The sequence below is a fragment of the Rhinichthys klamathensis genome, unplaced genomic scaffold (assembly GCF_029890125.1).
Source record: "Rhinichthys klamathensis goyatoka isolate OS25496 unplaced genomic scaffold, OSU_Roscu_1.1 h1tg000410l_1, whole genome shotgun sequence".
Classification (NCBI taxonomy): Eukaryota; Metazoa; Chordata; class Actinopteri; order Cypriniformes; family Leuciscidae; genus Rhinichthys; species Rhinichthys klamathensis.
Genome location: NW_026606910.1, coordinates 159,459 through 178,054, shown reverse-complemented (window position 1 = coordinate 178,054; position 18,596 = coordinate 159,459). Strand labels below are relative to the sequence as shown.

General features: G+C 39.4%; 1 protein-coding gene across 1 annotated transcript; it reads right to left on the bottom strand.

The window, feature by feature from the left end:
* Nucleotides 1-6,001: 6,001 nt before the first annotated feature.
* Nucleotides 6,002-17,604, bottom strand: LOC130070539 (uncharacterized). Its single transcript, XM_056234961.1, has 4 exons — nt 17,273-17,604; nt 7,504-7,800; nt 6,127-6,211; nt 6,002-6,026 (listed from the first exon to the last, which is right to left on the bottom strand). Exons 1-4 carry the CDS (start codon nt 17,601-17,603, stop codon nt 6,002-6,004), a joined length of 738 nt encoding a protein of 245 aa, XP_056090936.1. The 5' UTR covers nt 17,604.
* Between the last annotated feature and the right edge of the window lie 992 nt (nt 17,605-18,596).

Genomic DNA, 18,596 nt, shown 5'->3' with positions numbered 1-18,596 from the left:
CCCTACTAATATTTCATAAGTTATCAGCATTTAGCACTGACACATGCGCAATCTAGACAGGCTGTCAATCAGTGCAGTTACACTGTTACGCCAGTGGGTCGCGGCAAGAGACTGTTTTTATGAAAGAGTCATTATTAGACCGTTTATTATAAGTTTAAAACACAGATTCAATATGAATAAAACAATTTGTTGACAATGACATAAAGCCACTTTACAATGCTAAATATTTTTTTACGCTCTATGTGCTCGTCACCTGGGTAACGCTGAAGCTCATGTTTCAAGTGATGTTTTTAGTCAAATTATCGTGAGGTCTACCCAATAGGGATGCACGATATAGGATTTTGGCCGATATTCGATATGCCGATATTTTCAACCTAATTTTGCCCGATGCCGATACCGATATATTTGTATTTTTTTTAAGTGCAAAAAAAGCTTATTAAAGCTTCTATTAATGTTCTCAGTCAAGAGCAGTGAGTGATTTCCTCTGTGTTTTGTTGTTTTATTAACATTAACGGGATAGTTCTCCCAAAAATTTAAATTGTCATCATTTACTCTCTCAAGTTTCTTTCTTCTGTTGAAATTATAAAAGTTATTTGGAAGAATGTGGCTAACCAAACAGTTGCTGTACTTCAGTGACTTCCATAGTATATTTAAGCACAAGAAAGAAATTAATCCAGGTTTGAAACAACATTAGATAGACAGAATTTTTATTTCTGGGTGCAGTATCTCTTTAAAGACAAGCGGCAGAATATTATTACTGTCTCTTTAAGAACTGCACGCGAGTAACGCGACGCGTCTAATATACACGCATTTGACAAGCAGATTTTCTCTGTTTGCTTTCACTTTAGACATAACCAACTTTGTTTATGTAAACCTTGTGTGTATTTGACAGTATCAGCGCAATAAGACTCGAAAGATTAGTCCAGTATGCAGGCGCTGTGACAGGCTTTTAGTTCCTGTGAGCGTCGCGTGTACTCGCTCAGAAAAGCGGATGTTAGAACAGCGCATCAGCACGTGAATGACATGTTTAACGAGCAAGACTTTGACGCACATGCAAACAATCAACTTTTGTGAATTGCAGTGTCCCGTGAGTGTAACTCTACCTCTGCGTTTACATGTGATGTGATGTGAATGTACGTCGCGTTGTACAGTATGTTGAGATGAAGGCGCCAGAATTGAACTGATAGAATGCACGATACTATGATTTTTCTTCAAAAGCAGATCGTGGAGACATTTTAATCGTCCACGATCAAAAACCGTGAGACGCACACTCCTAGTTGGAAGTTTAAGTTGCTGGCGCTCATGCTTCGTTCATGGTCGTCACGTGCGCATAGTAAACACGCCACCCTATCGGCAAGACTCATCGGCAGAAATATTCATATCGCCGATGCCGATGATGGTCATTTTAGCTTTTATCGGCCGATACCGATGTTGTCCCGATATCATCGTGCATCCCTACTACCCAACATTAAAAACGAAAACAACTATCACATAAATATAGTTATAAGTCTTCGTACCATAATGTGTTTTTTGAGATTAGAGGCTGAAGTCTTGTAAGCCGAAATCACTGCAGATGGCAAACAAAGTTTGCATTGCATTTGTGCGGCCAAGGGCACTCGTCATCCGGTATTTCTTCGGAATTTTCAATGAATTCAGCGTCTCGAATCTCCATGTCCATAACGCCAAAGTTCTTTGATAACACAAAAATACACCTTCACAGTGAAGGACGTGCGAGGACGAATAGCTCTCCAGAAACCGGGCTTTTTCCCCGGTCCAAATACAAGGGTTTTTATTGGCCCACCCACGATCAGTTACTTCTATTGGATACCCAAATGCTGGTCAAAGATTTGAAAATTAATTTAATTCAAATTGTACAAGTACTTAGTAACGAATGTGATTTTTAAAGTAGCGAAGTACATTACTTAACTTAATTTGTACTTAAGTACAAGGAAAATTACAGACTTAAAAATATACTCATGAAAGTACAAGTACACGAAAAAACTACTTAATTACAGTAACGTGAGTAGTTGTAATTCGTTACTTCCACCTCTGAGTCTCAGCCTGCTGCATATTCACTCCAACAGGAACCTCTCCATCCATCAGTACAATTGCTGAATTATTCAATCCGTTTCCTCTAGAATCTGAAATACAAAGACATTAAAAAAAGTCAGTCAGACATCAAAACTAATGACAAGAAAGGAAATTAAAGGACAAAGTTCAGTCTTGTTTGAGCACTTGTTCTTTTCTAACAAATTAACACGATTTGTGAACTCAGTCTTCCGAACTTCCACACCAAGTAACATTTGATTTTAATAGACTTGGAATTTAGTGCATATGGACTTCTTGGTCCTTTTTGGAGACTGACACTAAATGGTAGAATCTCCTTTTATTATTTGGAAAAAAGCTGAAAGAAGATACTTCCACAGAATAAATAAAGTTAAGTTTAGCAAGTAAATGGTGACAAAATGTTTATTTTTCAAAGAAATGGCTTAAGTCACTTTAACTAATAAAAAGAGTCAACTTGAAAGAGTTGATTTACTCACCACTGAGAGTAACACTGAATTCCCAGCTAATGTTCTTTCCGCATCTGTTGCAGAGGTTTAGATAATAAACTCCAGTGTCGCTGGTTTTGGTGTCTTTGATGGTGAGAGATCCAGTTTGATGGTGAAGCTCCAGTCTGCCTCTGAATCTCACATCACCACCGTAAAAAGTCTTACTGATGTCTCCATTCATTCCAGTAGTGAGAATTTTATCTTCAAATCTCCACTCCACTTTCTCATCTCTTTCTACCTTAAAATCAGTGATTAAAACTAAACATTCTCCCGCCATCCCTGACACTGTCTTGGGGCCGGACTCACCTGGAGAACAAACAGAGAAAGTTACTCGTACAGACACTGATTGTGACGATTGGCAGCTGTAGTGCCCTCGAGAGCCACTGGAGGGCACGCTCTCATTGTGTTATGTTTTCCCCATGGACTCATTATGTTTTATTATGTTCAGCTGTGTTTCATTATTGGTTATTGAGTTCCTGATTTAAACCTGTGTTTCTCCTCTGTCCTTTGCGAAGTCTTGTTACACTGTAAGCATGCATTTCTGAGCGTTATTCCCTGTTCTGTTTCTCCGTGTTTCCCTGGACTCTCGACCTTTGCCTGTATCCTGGACTGTTTGTTTGCGAACCTGTGCTGCCTGCCTCGACCTACACCTGTTAACACCCCGAGTTATTGGATTGCCCTTGTTTATTTGTGTGCCTGGTTCATTTCTGCTTATGTTCCAGTTCTAATAAAGTTCTGCACATGGATCCGACCGCCTCTGTCCGTACGTTACACTGATATTACACTGTCAGGAGACTGAGGTCTCATGTCACTTGATATAGTCTACATTTACTGCATTTAATAAATATAGTATTAATGAGTCTTTATACATGTGAACAATATTAAATGAGATGTTATAAAGACATCATGGGTGTTTCCAAAATTATATTGGCGTAATTGGTTCCTGGACCCCAATTTGAAAATGCATGTTCTGTACAATCCAAATTCAGAAAATGATCTACTGTGCTCCGTCTTCTTGATGTGCATGTAGCTACGCAAACTGACGATCGTTCATTGAAACTTTCTGCAAATGGAAATTCTCGCGTGACGTTCTCACATTTACAGATAATGATACAACCGTAAAATGTACGTTATGTGCAGAGGAAATATGTATGAAACATTAAACAGATGCACACATCTGTCAGGGAAAGGCAAAGACGTGTTAAAGTAATAGTTTGTCTAAAATGCTTGATATAAAGCATTCTTAGCTTGCCTTATATCGTGCACTTTTCCTGCGGGATCTCACTCCATGTCCTCCTGTATTTTTCTGATGCCTTTTGTCTATAGAAATACGTTACTATTATTTCACTACTGTTAAGTGACGTCATTTGTGAATGATCTCTGTTCACTGTATGCAGACCTGATTAATAGATAATCAAATTCATTGTAGATTGGTTCCTTCTGTTGTTTTTGCAGATCTTTTCATGTTTTAAAGGGGTCATATAATGCCATTTTTGTACAAGCTAATATGATTCTTTAGGGTCTAAATTAAAAGTTTGTAATATACTTTAATTAAAAATTCTTATTAGTATTGTAAGAAAACACTAATTTTACCTGGTCAAAAACAGCTCTGTTTTCAGCACGCCATTTCAGTGTATATGACTTTAAATGATCATGAGCTTTGCTCACCCCGCCCCTCTGTTCTGTGCATACACCAGAGCCGGCTCTGGCGTACACCGTTTGTAACACAATAACACAATAACCATAACACGTTGTTCAGTATAAACGTGGGATTATGCATTATATTGAGAACGTCATACATAGAAAACATGCCATAATGTACCCTGAGTGTAAACCTTAGACGCATTCATTATGAAGCGTGCAGCTAGCGATTTGCAAGGATTAATATAAATATTAATATAAAGTTTAATAAAACGTTACACTCACTTCAGTTGTTCTAGAGGTTCAGCAGGAACACGAACCTGATACCGATCTTTTTTCATGAGCAGCTTCCTAGCAAAACCAGCTTTATACCTCCTCGCTTATAAAGCAGTCTGGTGTGTGAAATGATTCGCGCAAACATGAGAGCATTGACGTTGCTCGTAGGGAATATTCCCTTCGAAAACAAACTCAGCCACTGCGTCTTCGGCGGTTCGGATTTAGGAACATTAAAATGACTGCTGTGTTCGTTATTACACCCAAGAACAGAACACCACAATCGCTTTGACGCCATTCTGCTCATAGACAGTGCTCCAGCATATAAACAATGACCGCGCCGGTCCGCGCAGACTATGATTGACAGCTCTCACGAGCGAGGGCGGGTCTGTGTTGAAACGCGGCTGTCAATCTACAATCGTGGGAGGGGCGTGCGAGCCTGTGACGTCACAGGCTCGAACGGCTCGATTTGAGGCAGGGGAAAACATATAAGGAGATTAAAACAAAACCACTGGATGGATTTTTATCATTATATGATGGCTGTGTACAGACACTGCCAACACACATTTCAGTACAATCAACTTGTAAAAGTGCACGTACCATTATATGACCCCTGTACATACTGACATACTGTATACATTTTACTCATCATTTCTTTAGCAATAATGTATTGCAATAATAATAGTACTTATACAATTTTCTTAAAAGGAAATTGAAAGACTCACAAGACTTGAAAACTCTGAATGTCCTGTATGACGTCCTCTTGCTGCTGATGATCTGTAGATTATAAGGTCCAGGTGTGATGTTACTGATGGTCAGAGATCCAGTGTTCTTGTTCAGCTTCAGTTTGTCTCTGAATCTCTCGTCTGCTGATGCATATGTCGTCTTTCCGGTCTCTCCGGTCAGTTGAGCGATGAGATTGTCTTGATCTCCAAACATCCACAGGATCAGATCATCTCTCTGTACTTCAGTGTCAGGGTTTAGAGTCACATTATTTCCCCTCATCTCTATTGTCTTCAACACTGTCACATTTGTGACAGTAGCACAAAGAACAAGAGAAATACAGAGAAAAGGTTTACATTATATAAGTGCGTGTGCATGTGGGCATCATAGTTTGAAAGTACTTCACAAACATTATTCAGAGGGAGATTTAAAATCAGCTCGAAAATTAACCTTACATATTACTCTCAGTTTGCTGCATCAAAGACAATTAATCCAGGTGGGAAGACTGTACAATTTAGCTTTATTTACAGAATTCTACTTTAAATAATGACTGAATGAAATACTCAGGGAGGTAAGGCAGCAACAGAACTGTTTATTTGACAATGCAGTTCAGTGGGAGATTTTGAAACTTGAATCTTAGGGTGTGTTCACACTTGGCAGTGTTTGGTTCAAATTAACAAGTCAAATTAAAAAGAAAGACTTGAGATACTCACCTCTGACAGTAACATTGCATCTCTTGATTTTGGTCAATTTACTGCTGCTGATCTTCAGAGTATAGACTCCTTCATATTCAGGTGTGATGTTTCTGATGGTCAGTGATCCAGTGTTCTCGTCCAGCTGCAGTCGGTCTCTGAATATCCTATCAGCAACATCAAATGTGGAGATCTTTCCAATCCCTCCTTTGATTTCAGCTATGAGAGAGTTTTCATCTCCAAACAGCCACAGCAACTCATCTTTTCTCTGTATTACTGCATTAGTCTTCAGAGTGACAGACTCTCCCTCTTTGGCTGACACTTTCTTCACTTTATATCATGGTAGCAAATAGAAACAGGGAAATGATAAGGGTATGTGACGTGTCAGTAAAGCTCCGTTGAGGATGTGTGTGTGTGTGTAATGCTATTGGTAAGAACAAACTACAAAACAATTATTTTTAACAAATATAACATACACTAATGAGCCAAAACAAAAATGACCAGTCACAGGTGAAGCAAATATCTTTGATCATCTCATAACAAGGCCACATATTAAGGTCTGGATAGATTAGATGCTAAGCAAACAATCAGTTCTCAGAATCAGACAAGTTTATTTAGGATTTTACACAAATTCGTATTACAGAAGCAAATATTAAGTTGATTTAAGATTCTTATCCTATCTTACAAAATCTGATCTGTAGTTAGTTGTACTGTGATGTAAAACGGAAAAATTGGAGAATGGAGAAACAAAATAACTGGTGCTTTTTCGTTCTTTTATTTCATAGGAGTCTGTAATTATTTGTCATAGTTTTGTTGTGAAAGTGCAGCACACCATTTGGGTGTTCACAAAGTCTTTCCACCATCAAACATCACTGTTCTTCATCTATCATTGATAAATGTGACACCATTCTCAGACAGGGCAATTATTATGTGATTTTTACAGTTGGCTTTTGAAGTTAGGACACCATTGGGGTTGTCCTAAAGTTAAGACCGTTTTTAGGATTTTTTTGTGGATACATACAGTTAGGATGCTTCTGTAATACCCCTTTCCTATCCGTAGTTAAGATAAGATTATGCACTGAAGAAAAGTCATTTTGTAATTGTTTTTGTCTTCAATGAGGTCCTATCTGAAATTGCCAAGGTTACCAAATCGATAAGATAGGATTCTAAAGTTAGGAGTTTTCTGTAATGCGTCCCCAGATCTCAATCCAATTGAACATCTGTGTTGAACCAACAATTTGACCCACGCCAGCTCCACCACGCAAACTACAGGACTTGAGGGATCTGCTGCTAATGTCTTGGTGCTGCAGGACACCTTTAGGGCTCTTGTAGAGTCCAGACCTCATGCATCGGCAGGTCAGAGCTGTTTTGGCAGCACGTGGAGGACCAACAGCATTTCAGGAAGATGATCATAATGTTTTGGCTCATTAATTATGATTAACTGGGCCAGTAATTTCCTGTACTGCATCAATTCATCATTTTGTACACCATAACATTTAATAAATTGAGGAAAATACAAAAATAAATGACACATTGCAGTTACTCAATGTGCACTTTAACTATTAAAATTCAGTTTTGTTCATTTCGAAGAATCACACAAAGATAAATAAACAACTACTCACAATTTATGGCAACTTTGAATCTCTTGTTTGTGGTTCCTCTGTTGCTGCTCATCTGTAGCTTGTAAAGTCCAGAGTGTTCAGTTCTCGTGCTCTTGATGGTCAGAGATCCAGTCCTCTTGTCCAGCTTCAGTCTGTCTCTGAATCTCCCATCAGTACCTTCATATGTTTCTCTGGTCTTTCTAGTCATTTGAGCTATGCGAGTGTCTCCATACATCCACACTATCAGATCGTCTTTCTGTATTTCAGTTTCAGGGTATAAAGTGAGCGGTTCTCCCTCCACCCATGATATCAATGCGACTTAATATGTGACACATAGAAAGATAAAAATACAAAGAAAATGTTTCTATTAGATCAAGTTTGCCAAGTGTAACCAGCCAGTCTATTTGAAGTAAACAACTATAGTACAGAAAAATATATGCTCGAAAACATTACCCCCACATCTCGCCCAGTCCCTTCATTAAAGGTTTACATAGCTCCGTAAACTGACTCATTCTTAGTTTCAATCTGTGTGTTATCACGTAAATCTACCTAACTGTCTGTAACCATTCTGCAAGTGTTGTGGCATTTTCTACTTATTAGCATCTAGGAGTATTCATAAAAGATACATATTCTGTTATCACTCCGTATTAAAATTCCCCAAAATGATATTAAGGAGTCTCTGAACAAACTAACTCGAACATTTTTATTCATGAGCAAAAATAAAGTCCAATAAGGATATAGAATGGGACCATGGGAAAAGATATTAGAATGTGTAGCTATTACTTTCTGAATTAGGAGGACATTTTTTTGTAGCCATTAAAAAGGCTAACACCTCCTTCTCAATGGTATTGTAGTTTAACTGATGTTTCAGGAATTTCTTCGAAAAGTACCAAACGTTCAATCCCATTTTCATCATCCTGCAGAAGGACAGCACCACCACCTGTAGCACTTGCATCAACATCCAACTGAAATGCACATGAATAATTTGGGGCCGATAAAACAGGCGTTTTTAGGCCAGGGAAACACATATAAAAGTTCCCCTTCCAACGCATCGGCCAATCAGAAAAACTGATCGGCCGATGCCGATATTTAAAAAATGCCTTGGCGATATATCGGTCGACCACTATGTTCGCGGTAACGGTCCAACACAGTCCAAGATTACTCGTGCAAAAGGCTCTCCTATATGATAGGGATAGGTTTAAGTAGTGCAGGATGTATAATCTAAGTTAGGTTTTCCTACGACCTGACACACGTGGCACGAGCGACAGTACTGTGCCACATCAGATTGTTGTGATCTTGCTATATTATCATTGGCCACACTCAGAACTTGTTTTCGAAAACACTTATGCAAATCCAGCTGAAAAACAGTATCCCAACCTAAACCATCAGACCCTGCTGGAGTCCACTTTCTCTTTAACACCTCGTTGTCCCAAAAGAAACCTATCGATTTATTCTCCATCTCCTTCACATTGAACGCTACATTCCTGCAACGCAATAAGGTAGTGTCTTTTTTCTGTTCAGCAGAAATCACGTCTCTATTAATGGACAACGACAGATCAGCTGATTCTAGTTCAGCACTACTAGTCACGGACAGCGACTCAGGGCCAGACAGCTCAAGTTTTACAATGCGAACTTCATCTTTAACCTGGTCCTCAGCTGCCAAAAAGGTATCCGAAATATCAATCGAATCACCAAACTTACGCGCTATAGCCCACGTAACTACACACGCAGCAAACACTGAAGGAAACACTGATGCTAACTCACCAGAAGTAATGGAATCATACACAGGGTTTTCAATTACCTCGGGAAATGGGAGTACTTTCCCTCCAGCGAGATCGTTACCTATAATTAAGGCCACGCCATAATTCACAGGTAACTTATGCCGCACTGCCAATTTTACACAGCCTGTTACTAAACCGGATGGAATGTACACATTATGTAACAATACTTTCAACACCCCCAACTCAATCCCTTGAATGAGAACATCAGATCCACAATAACTTTTATCAGAAAATGGCAACATACTAGCCAACACAAACGACTGATTGGCCCCTGTATCCCGCAACATGGTAACAGGAACCAAGTCTCGCTCAGATCCACTAAGAGAAATTATTCACTGACACAAAAAAAGGATCATACGCGGCATCAATATTCAAACTAAGTTGACTGCCAGTGTTCTTAACAAAACCAACACTTTTGGCTGACTTCCCTTTATTTTTATTTTTCAGTGAGGGACAATTCGCAATAAAATGACCAAGTCCGTGGCAGTAAAAACATTCATGGACTTCAACTGGTTTTACTTGCTTAGGTAAACTTTCGAAATTTTAGCATTTTTCTCTGAGGACGGAGAATAAAATTTGCGACGTACAACAAACGCATTTTGTGAGTCAGAGTAAACTCATCTGCACAGACGGAAGACTCAGCAAAGTAAAACAAAGTGTTTCACATTTTATTGGTGCAAAGATGGTATGTTTATATTTATAAAAAAATTCCAATTGCTTTTTATCACTTATTAGAAGCACTATGTAAGGACTGAGCGTAGGGTGAATCTGAATAACTAAATACATCCTGCTAAAGACCCAAAAAAGCCTGGAATGTGAATTACACACACACGCATCCCCCCACAAGTGAAGCCCGCTCAGGACAGAGTGTGGTGTCCAGTTACGAGACATTTTTATGGCTGACTTGAATGTGATTCCAAAGAGAAAGAAACTTCTTTTCTTTAAAAGACATTTAACCAGATATATTCGATGTGTTTTTTATGTGTGTCCATTTGCCCATGTCACATTGTAATGACTATAATTTTTCCGTAACTTAAAAGTGAATTATAAATACCCTAGATGTATTTTAATGTAAATGTTTACCTATAACAGTCGTGTTTGATATCGTAAAAATGCCCTGGACTTGACTCAGCCAGATATATGTATGAACACACCGTAAAAGGTATGATTATGTGCATAACACATCTCTGCAGTAGAAATGACCATTTCTAACACAGGTCATAATTTAATTAGACAAGCAGTCTGACAAGACAAAGAGAAATAAAACCCAAAGTCCCGCCTGTAAACTTCCAACCCTCTAATTGGCCAAGCCAACAGGAAGAGGCTGGATTTCTCCAAAAGTGATAAATGACGCTTCCCCCCTCCGCTCGCTTACTCTTGTCATAATGTAAAGTCTCGCCTCCGGGCGAGCTCTTCGCCTTTCTTTTTATTTGTTTCTAGTTTCGTTTGTGTTTTTCAGTTTTAGATAAGTCTCCGTGTTTAATTCCAATCGACGAGTGAAAAGAAAACCGCGTGACATATCTCTTCAGCAAATCCATCTACAAGGGACCTTTAAACGAGCGCGCGCTCGCTTTGAAGGAGAAACACGAATATACGTTGGCGCTGCGTGAGTAGCGACATGCAGTAGTGGTCTGTTTGTTTTGTTTGTTTTTTCTTTAATTTTGTTAGTAATCGTTAGGCCGAAACACAACTATTTGGCTAAGTTTATCTTTTACTTCTGCTGCCTTGTTCAATGCTCTAAAAAACTGAAATGGAATTACTGCTTCTTATTGTCATGGGAACTGTGTTCGCTGTGGTTCAGTGTCTGTTTGATCCTTGCCATCCGCACACGGGCAGAATTCAGTACCCACGAGGGTTTCTGCTGAGCCTAAAAGACCAACAGCAGCTACCAACACACTTGGAATTATTCAAAGAAGACGGCTTCATTAAAGACATCCTTCGTCACAATGACAATGAGAATTTCACTACACGGGACAGAAAATGCAAAGTGCGGAAAAGAGGAAGACGGGGAGGCGTCAGGCAGAGGCTTAAGCGCCTGGGACTTAACCGTATACCCCTCCCCTCCATACTACTTTGCAATGCCCAGTCTATCAGGAACAAGATCGAAGAGATCCAAGCTAACGTCAGGCACTTGGAGAAATACAGAGACTCTTGCATTATGACCTTCACCGAGACCTGGCTTACTTCTGCGGATTTAGAGACTGACTTGACTCTCAGTGGCTTTGGTGCGCCGATCAGGCTTGACAGAGACGCTGACGTCACAGGGAAATCCCAAGGGGGCGGTGTCTGCCTATATGTTAATCAACGGTGGTGTAAAAACGTCACTGTCAGAGAGTCTGTGTGTACCGCGGACATTGAGTTGCTGTCAGTGTCTGTGCGCCCCTTCTATCTGCCCCGCGAATTTCCTCAAATATTTGTCACTGTTGTGTATATACACCCTAAAGCTAACGCAAAAGCCGCAGTGGCAATTCTTCACGAGGTGACACATAAGCTTCAGTCCCTCTCTCCTGATGCCCCTTGTTTTATCCTTGGTGATTTTAATCACAATCTCAAATCAATGAGCAACTTTTATCAATATATCTCATGCCCTACCAGACTGAACAAAACTATTGACCTATGTTATGGTTCAGTTAAAGGTGCATATAAATCCGTAGCTCTGCCTCCTCTTGGTTCCTCTGATCACAACACTATCTCTCTTATTCCAACCTACAAGCCACTCCTTAAAAGGGGTAAAGTGACTACAAGAGAAGTGGAGATGTGGACTGAAAATGCTGTTGAGGAACTTAGAGGAGCCCTTGAAAGCACAAACTGGTATGTTTTTATCAATTCATCTACTGAGCTTGATGATATGGTTGAGGCAGTTTCCTCTTATATTCTTTACCTAAAAGACTCTATTATTCCAACTAAAAGGGTGACGGTGTTTCCAAATAATAAACCCTGGTTAGATAAAGCAGTAAAGGATGCACTGCACAAGAAACATAATGCTTTTTTACATGGTGAGGAGAGGGATAAGGCAGAAGCCAAAAAAGAGGTAAAATATGCAATTAAAAGGGCAAAACTCCAATATAAGAGTAAAATAGAGGATACATTTCATAGCAATAACTTAAAAGCTGTATGGGATGGCATGAAAGCCATGACGTGCCAGCAAAATACGTGTAATAGATCAATCTCTATTGACGGTTTTAACTCAAACATAGAGCTTGCAAATGCTCTAAATGATTTTTATTTATGTTTTAATGACGAACATGATTTTACAAATGCGCAGAGTGATCTGTTTGATGGTTTGAGTGATTGTGCAGCCCCCTCTCAACCTACAATCAGTGCCCATTCTGTCAGATCTATGTTTTACAAATGTAATATCAGAAAGAGCCCTGGCCCTGACAGGATAACTGGTAAAATCCTAAAAGTCTGTGCAGATCAATTATGTGACATTTTTTCTGATCTTTTTAACATGTCACTTTCCCAGCATAAGGTCCCAACACTTTGGAAGGAATCTGTGGTTGTACCTGTGGCCAAGAACAGATACCCAAAAGAGCTTAATGACTTTAGGCCTGTAGCCTTAACATCAATAGTGATGAAGACTTTTGAGCGATTAGTCAAGCAAATCCTGTCTGAAAAGGTTCATGGTATGCTTGACCCAATGCAGTTTGCATATCAGGTTAACAGAGGAGTAGACGATGCTACCACTACCCTACTTAATCTTCTGTATAAGCATCTTGAGGGGAAAAAAACCCATGCAAGGCTTTTATTTGTTGATTTTTCATCAGCATTTAACACAATCCAAACACACCTTTTAGTAAGGAAACTTGTGTCTATTTTTAACCTTGATCCAGGTATAGTAAAATGGGTACTGGATTTTTTAACATGTAGGCCCCAGTCAGTTAGCGTTAATGGCGTTCTATCTCAGAAGCGATTGTCATCTACAGGCTCACCCCAGGGGTGTGTCCTGTCCCCACTATTGTATCTTCTATATACAAATGACTGTAGGAGTCACTACAATAATAGGGTTCTTCTGAAGTTTGCGGACGACACAGTATTAGTCAGTTTGCTCCAGGATGGTGAGGTCGACCATGGGCCTGTTTTGAACGATTTCGTTGATTGGTGTGACCACCACTTCTTAAAGTTAAATGTCATTAAAACCAAAAACATGGTCATAGACTTCAGAAAAACTCTCCACTTTACCTCTTCAACAATAATCAAGGGCTCACCTATTGAGACAGTGGAGTGTTACAAATACCTCGGAACAGTAATTGACAAAAATTTGAACTTTGACCTTAACACTTCTGCTATCTATAAGAAGGGTCTACAGAGGCTTCATTTTCTGCGCAGACTGAATACTTTTAATGTGGACAAAACTCTGATGACTCTATTTTATAAATCTTTTATCGAATCCATTTTGAATTTTTGTTGTATAGCTTGGTACGGAAATCTTACGGTGCAAAGCAAAAATAAATTATTTAACATCATTAAAGTAGCCAGCAAAATAATTGGAATTAAACAGCTTTCCTTGGCAGACATCTATAAAAGACAAGTTATACGTAAGGCTCAGACTATCATAGCCAGTTCTGACCACCCTCTGTGGGAGGAATTTGTTCTTCTCCCCTCTGGGAGAAGATACAGACTGCCCAAAATAAAAACTAATAGATACAAATTTTCTTTTGCACCTACGGCAATTAATGCCCTAAATTTGTTCTGAGCCTGAGCGATTGCTCAAAATTACAGATTGTTGAGGCTATCATTTCAACTTGAGTATTTTTACACAAACAAAAAAGGTTGTATATAACGGCTGTTCTTATCTTTGTTTATGTCTCATGTATGTTTGTTTTTTAACCCTACTGCAAATCAAATTTCCCCGAGTGGGACAATAAAGACTGAACTGAACTGAACTGAACATGCGCACGTGACCGCGTGACGCGACGGACCGAGAGATGCACACGCGCTTCTTCACCAGCCATGCAAAGATGTAACGTTAACTCCGCGTGATTTCCCCGTAGAGATCTTTCTTTCTTTTTTGTTAGTCAAAGTTTTGTTTTCCGTAGTTGACTCAGTTCACTTCCCTGAAGTGAAACGAACTTAGCCGAACTATTTCCCTTTGGTAATGTTACCCCAAAGACTTTGAACCTCCGTTCAACACGCGCGCCAAGCAGCCCACGTGACGCTTCCTCACACACAAAGGACTCAGCTCACGCGGCCAGACAGGGCCGTACAGGAATGCTTGGACACAGAGAGACCATAACATAACTTGAGCAAGTATAATCTCTTTATAGAGCTTCTAAGAAGCTTTAAGATGATGTTTTGTGTTGTAATCGGAGAGGTGAATGTCTTAGGAGGAATTCTGTCAATGTTCTCTCTCTCCCCCTCCCTCTCTCTCTCTCTCTTACTCGCTCACGCGTGTAAGTTATCCATTGTCCAAACTTTACGCATTTCTCGTTCATTGATGTCTTATTGTATTATTCATTGATGTCTATGTGTTTGTAAATACATATATATCCCGTGTAACCGTAGTAAATACATAAGTAGTCATGCCTCTATTAAATTAATTATATATTCATTTGATTGATGTACTTTGCTCAGTTTCAAGTCCCTTAAAGTCCCACTCCGATCATATTTTTGAGCTATTTTTAAACATTCCCAGTGGTCTTTAAATTATGATTATGCCATTTTTAGCCAAAATCACAAAACCTGTGCCGTTTTCTGGGACTTTGCTTCAGCAGAGCGGCAGTAGCTCATTAGAAATTCGCCTCTGCGTTGTGGGCGGAGCCGTTGGCACGGAGACGACCCTCCCCCTCCCCGTTGCTGAGAGCTCTGTCTCTCCTGCTAGCTTAAATCCCCAAACTGTCAATACCGGTGCAACAAAAATGGAGAACAATATTGGAGCTATCCAGCCGTACAGTTTTGAGCCAGATGCCAGCTCGGACGAGGAACAAGAGGACGTACATAGATCTAGTCGTCGTCTACAAGTGGATGTATCAGAATGGTATTGTTTTTGTAATCTCTTGAATTGACTATTTCAGGCCAATAACTCCTAATAACATGTTAGTAAATAAATATGTTTGTGGACATGCTCCAAACATTTAGTCAGATTAACCTTTTTGAAGTTGATAGTGTCTTGATGGAAGGCACTGCATCCGGCTTCAAAAACAATTTATTGACGAAGCCCATTTTCTTCTCCTGCCAGTTGGTGAAACAGTCTTCTGTAAAGTGCTGAACGCAAACCGATGTGTGGTTTTTAACATTGCCGTGACCAAGGAACGTAATCCATCTATCTCTCACAGCAACATGTTTTGGTAAAGCATGAAAGCTAATACCACTATTTCTCCTCTTAGCATTGCAACCCGCTACCGCACATAGGTGTTGATCCGCCATCGTCTTCTCTACTCCTCAGAACCTGAGCGGGCGTGGCGGGGAGTATGAGCTTGTGGCCCCGCCCAGTGGAGTTACTACGTCACAACTCCAGTCTATTTCAAACGGCATTTTTGCGTCTGCTACTGATTCACAGCCATTTGAATGTAGAAATACTCAGAAATACAACTTTGAGCTTATTTTTCTAAAGATATGTCCTCTAACATAAGAAAAATGCCACAAGAACATGTTAACACCTAGAAAAACATTATTTTCATCGGAGTGGGTCTTTAAGTGCCAAAGATCTTATGCTACAAGCTTACTAAAATTAAATATACCTTAAAGAGTATGTGCTTATAGGGCGCGAAACCCAATTCTTCTGGCCAGAGAATTGCGTTTCCTGAAATCCTATAAAGTAAGATGATATTGTGGAGCCCCACAAATATTATCCTGACAATTGAGCTAATTAATTTTGCCTGTTTTGTGGGACGTGGTCCGTGTAATTAATTGCAATCAACTTGTGGTTAATTGCAGGGATACACGTGCAGGTAAAATGACATATCATCCCTTATCGGGAGATTTATTAACATGTAAGACTGATCTAATCCAAACATGTATGAATAATTATTAATTACCAATTATTAATTATGATATGCAAATTCCCCACGGATTAGATCCGCCCATGAGTCCTTACAACTACAATAACTAAACCGTGTCGTCTGTCACATAAGTTTATTTTAAAATGCAAAGTACTGAAAATCAAAATGTGTAAATAAAGCTCTGTAAATATTTTTACAACACTATACCGTAAGTGTGTCCCATCGGGTAATCAAAAGTTAAATGCACACTTGCTGTCTTTACGCCTACTTGAACACTTGGGCCAAATATGGGAAATACGTCATGCAAGTAAACAAGTGGTCAAGTGCAAAGACTGCAAAGGCCCAAAGTGTGTCTCAAGACTGCCTTCCATTCATCAGAGCTGTGCCTCTCCTCATCGAAACAGATGAAGAAAACATGTGCTATGCACAAATCAACTCAACAGGCGGAAAACTCAATCTGCCAATTTTACGGTAATTTATCAAGCTTAAAGACCCACTCCGATGAAAATAATGTTTTTCTAGGTGTTAACATGTTCTTGTGGCATTTTTCTGATGTTAGAGGACATATCTTGAGAAAAATAAGCTCAAAGTTGTATTTCTGAGTATTTCTACATTCAAATTGAGTTGTGACGTAGTAACTCCACTGGGCGTCTCCACACACGCGACGTCTTGGAGTGAAATAATGATCGGTGATCGGTGATAACTTTGATTAACTTCGGATAATAATAATTAACGTGTATATAATACTGTTGCCCCACCGGTATTGGGGGTGTAAGCTAGCGGGAGAGACAGAGCTCTCAGCAACGGGCAGGGGGAGGGTCGTCTCCGTGCCAACGGATCTGCCCACAACGCAGAGGCGAATTGCTAATGAGCTACTGCCGCTCTGCTGAAGCGAAGTCCCAGAAAACGGCACAGGTTTTGTGATTTTGGCTAAAAATGGCATAATCATAATTTAAAGACCACTGGGAATGTTTAAAAATAGCTCAAAATATGATCGGAGTGGGACTTTAATGTGTGAAATAACTGCCAATAAAGACATTATTATACTGAAAACCTTGAGCTACTCACTTTTGACAGTAACAATGAATCTTTGATTCAACTTCCCTCTGCTGCTGATGGTCTGTAGCTTATAGACGCCGATGTGTTCAGCTGTGATGTTTGTGATGGTCAGAGATCCAGTCTTCACATCCAGACTCAGTCTGTCTCTGAATCTCCCATCAGCACCATGATATGTAGAGATTTCTCTGGTCTCTCTTTTGATTTCAGCTATGAGATTCTCTTGAGGTCCAAACATCCACAGTATCTGATTATCTTTTTGTATTTCAGCATCAGTCTTCAGAGTGACAGATTCTCCCTCCTTTACTGATACGATCTTCTCTTCATCTGTCCAACAGCACATAAAAACAGAGAAATTGTAAAACTGTGGATTCTTGTCTTCTCTAAAATTGTGTTATTGCTTTAAAAGCTGTAATTCTCAGTATTCTAAATAAGTATAACTCATCTTTATTAAGTAGCATTGGTCCTATAACCAAAACTATATTTTTTATCTTTAATTTCTTCAAAATTTCTTCCATTACCTGAATTACTTCTGTACAAAATTGTTTTATTATTTTTTAAGTATAAAATATATGAGAGTAATGGGCTTTAAATTTGTAAGAATTAAGAAATTAGAATATGCCGGGCAGTCTGGTTGAAGAACGACCACTCCCTGAGAAGACAAATTTCTGGAAATCAACATTTGAACTCTCTCTTGTGAAATTAGCATCAACATTCGAGTCGCAAGTCTCAGCCAAGCATCATCCTAATCTACATCTCTTTCCCTTGACCCCCCATTCCCCCGTTCCTTCTCTCTCTCATGCTGAGATCACCTGAAATTCACCCAAAATTCTTTATGGTTTAATATGAACAATTATCTTGCAGTTTTATACATGCTTGGTATCATTTGAAATGTCTCAGTGCGACTGATACAAAGGTCTCATTCCCATAGAAGTAAACCAAAAAGGTAATAAGGTGTGGAGAGTTTAGAGATCTCTTTTTAACTGCTGTGAGTGTGCCCCATGTAAATCAACTTCTGTCCCCAGTTAAGTCTGGGACGGTGATTAATGCAAATTTCCACTGTGAACTCATGTTTACATTTGAAAAGAGGTTTCTGCCCTGGTCTGAGTATTTAAAGAGATGCAGCGATAGGCTCAATGCGATTTGTAGCTCAAATTATCCCGTGATGCGGAGTGTGGGCAAGATGGGCATCATGTATTTTCTAATGTCAGATTTGCATGTTCGCTCTTTATTCCAGAGCATTTGATGTTTTGTATTTATTATCTTTGAACTGATTATGAAATTGGCATGATACATTTACCTGACATAATAAATTGTTACATTTGATTTAATTCTG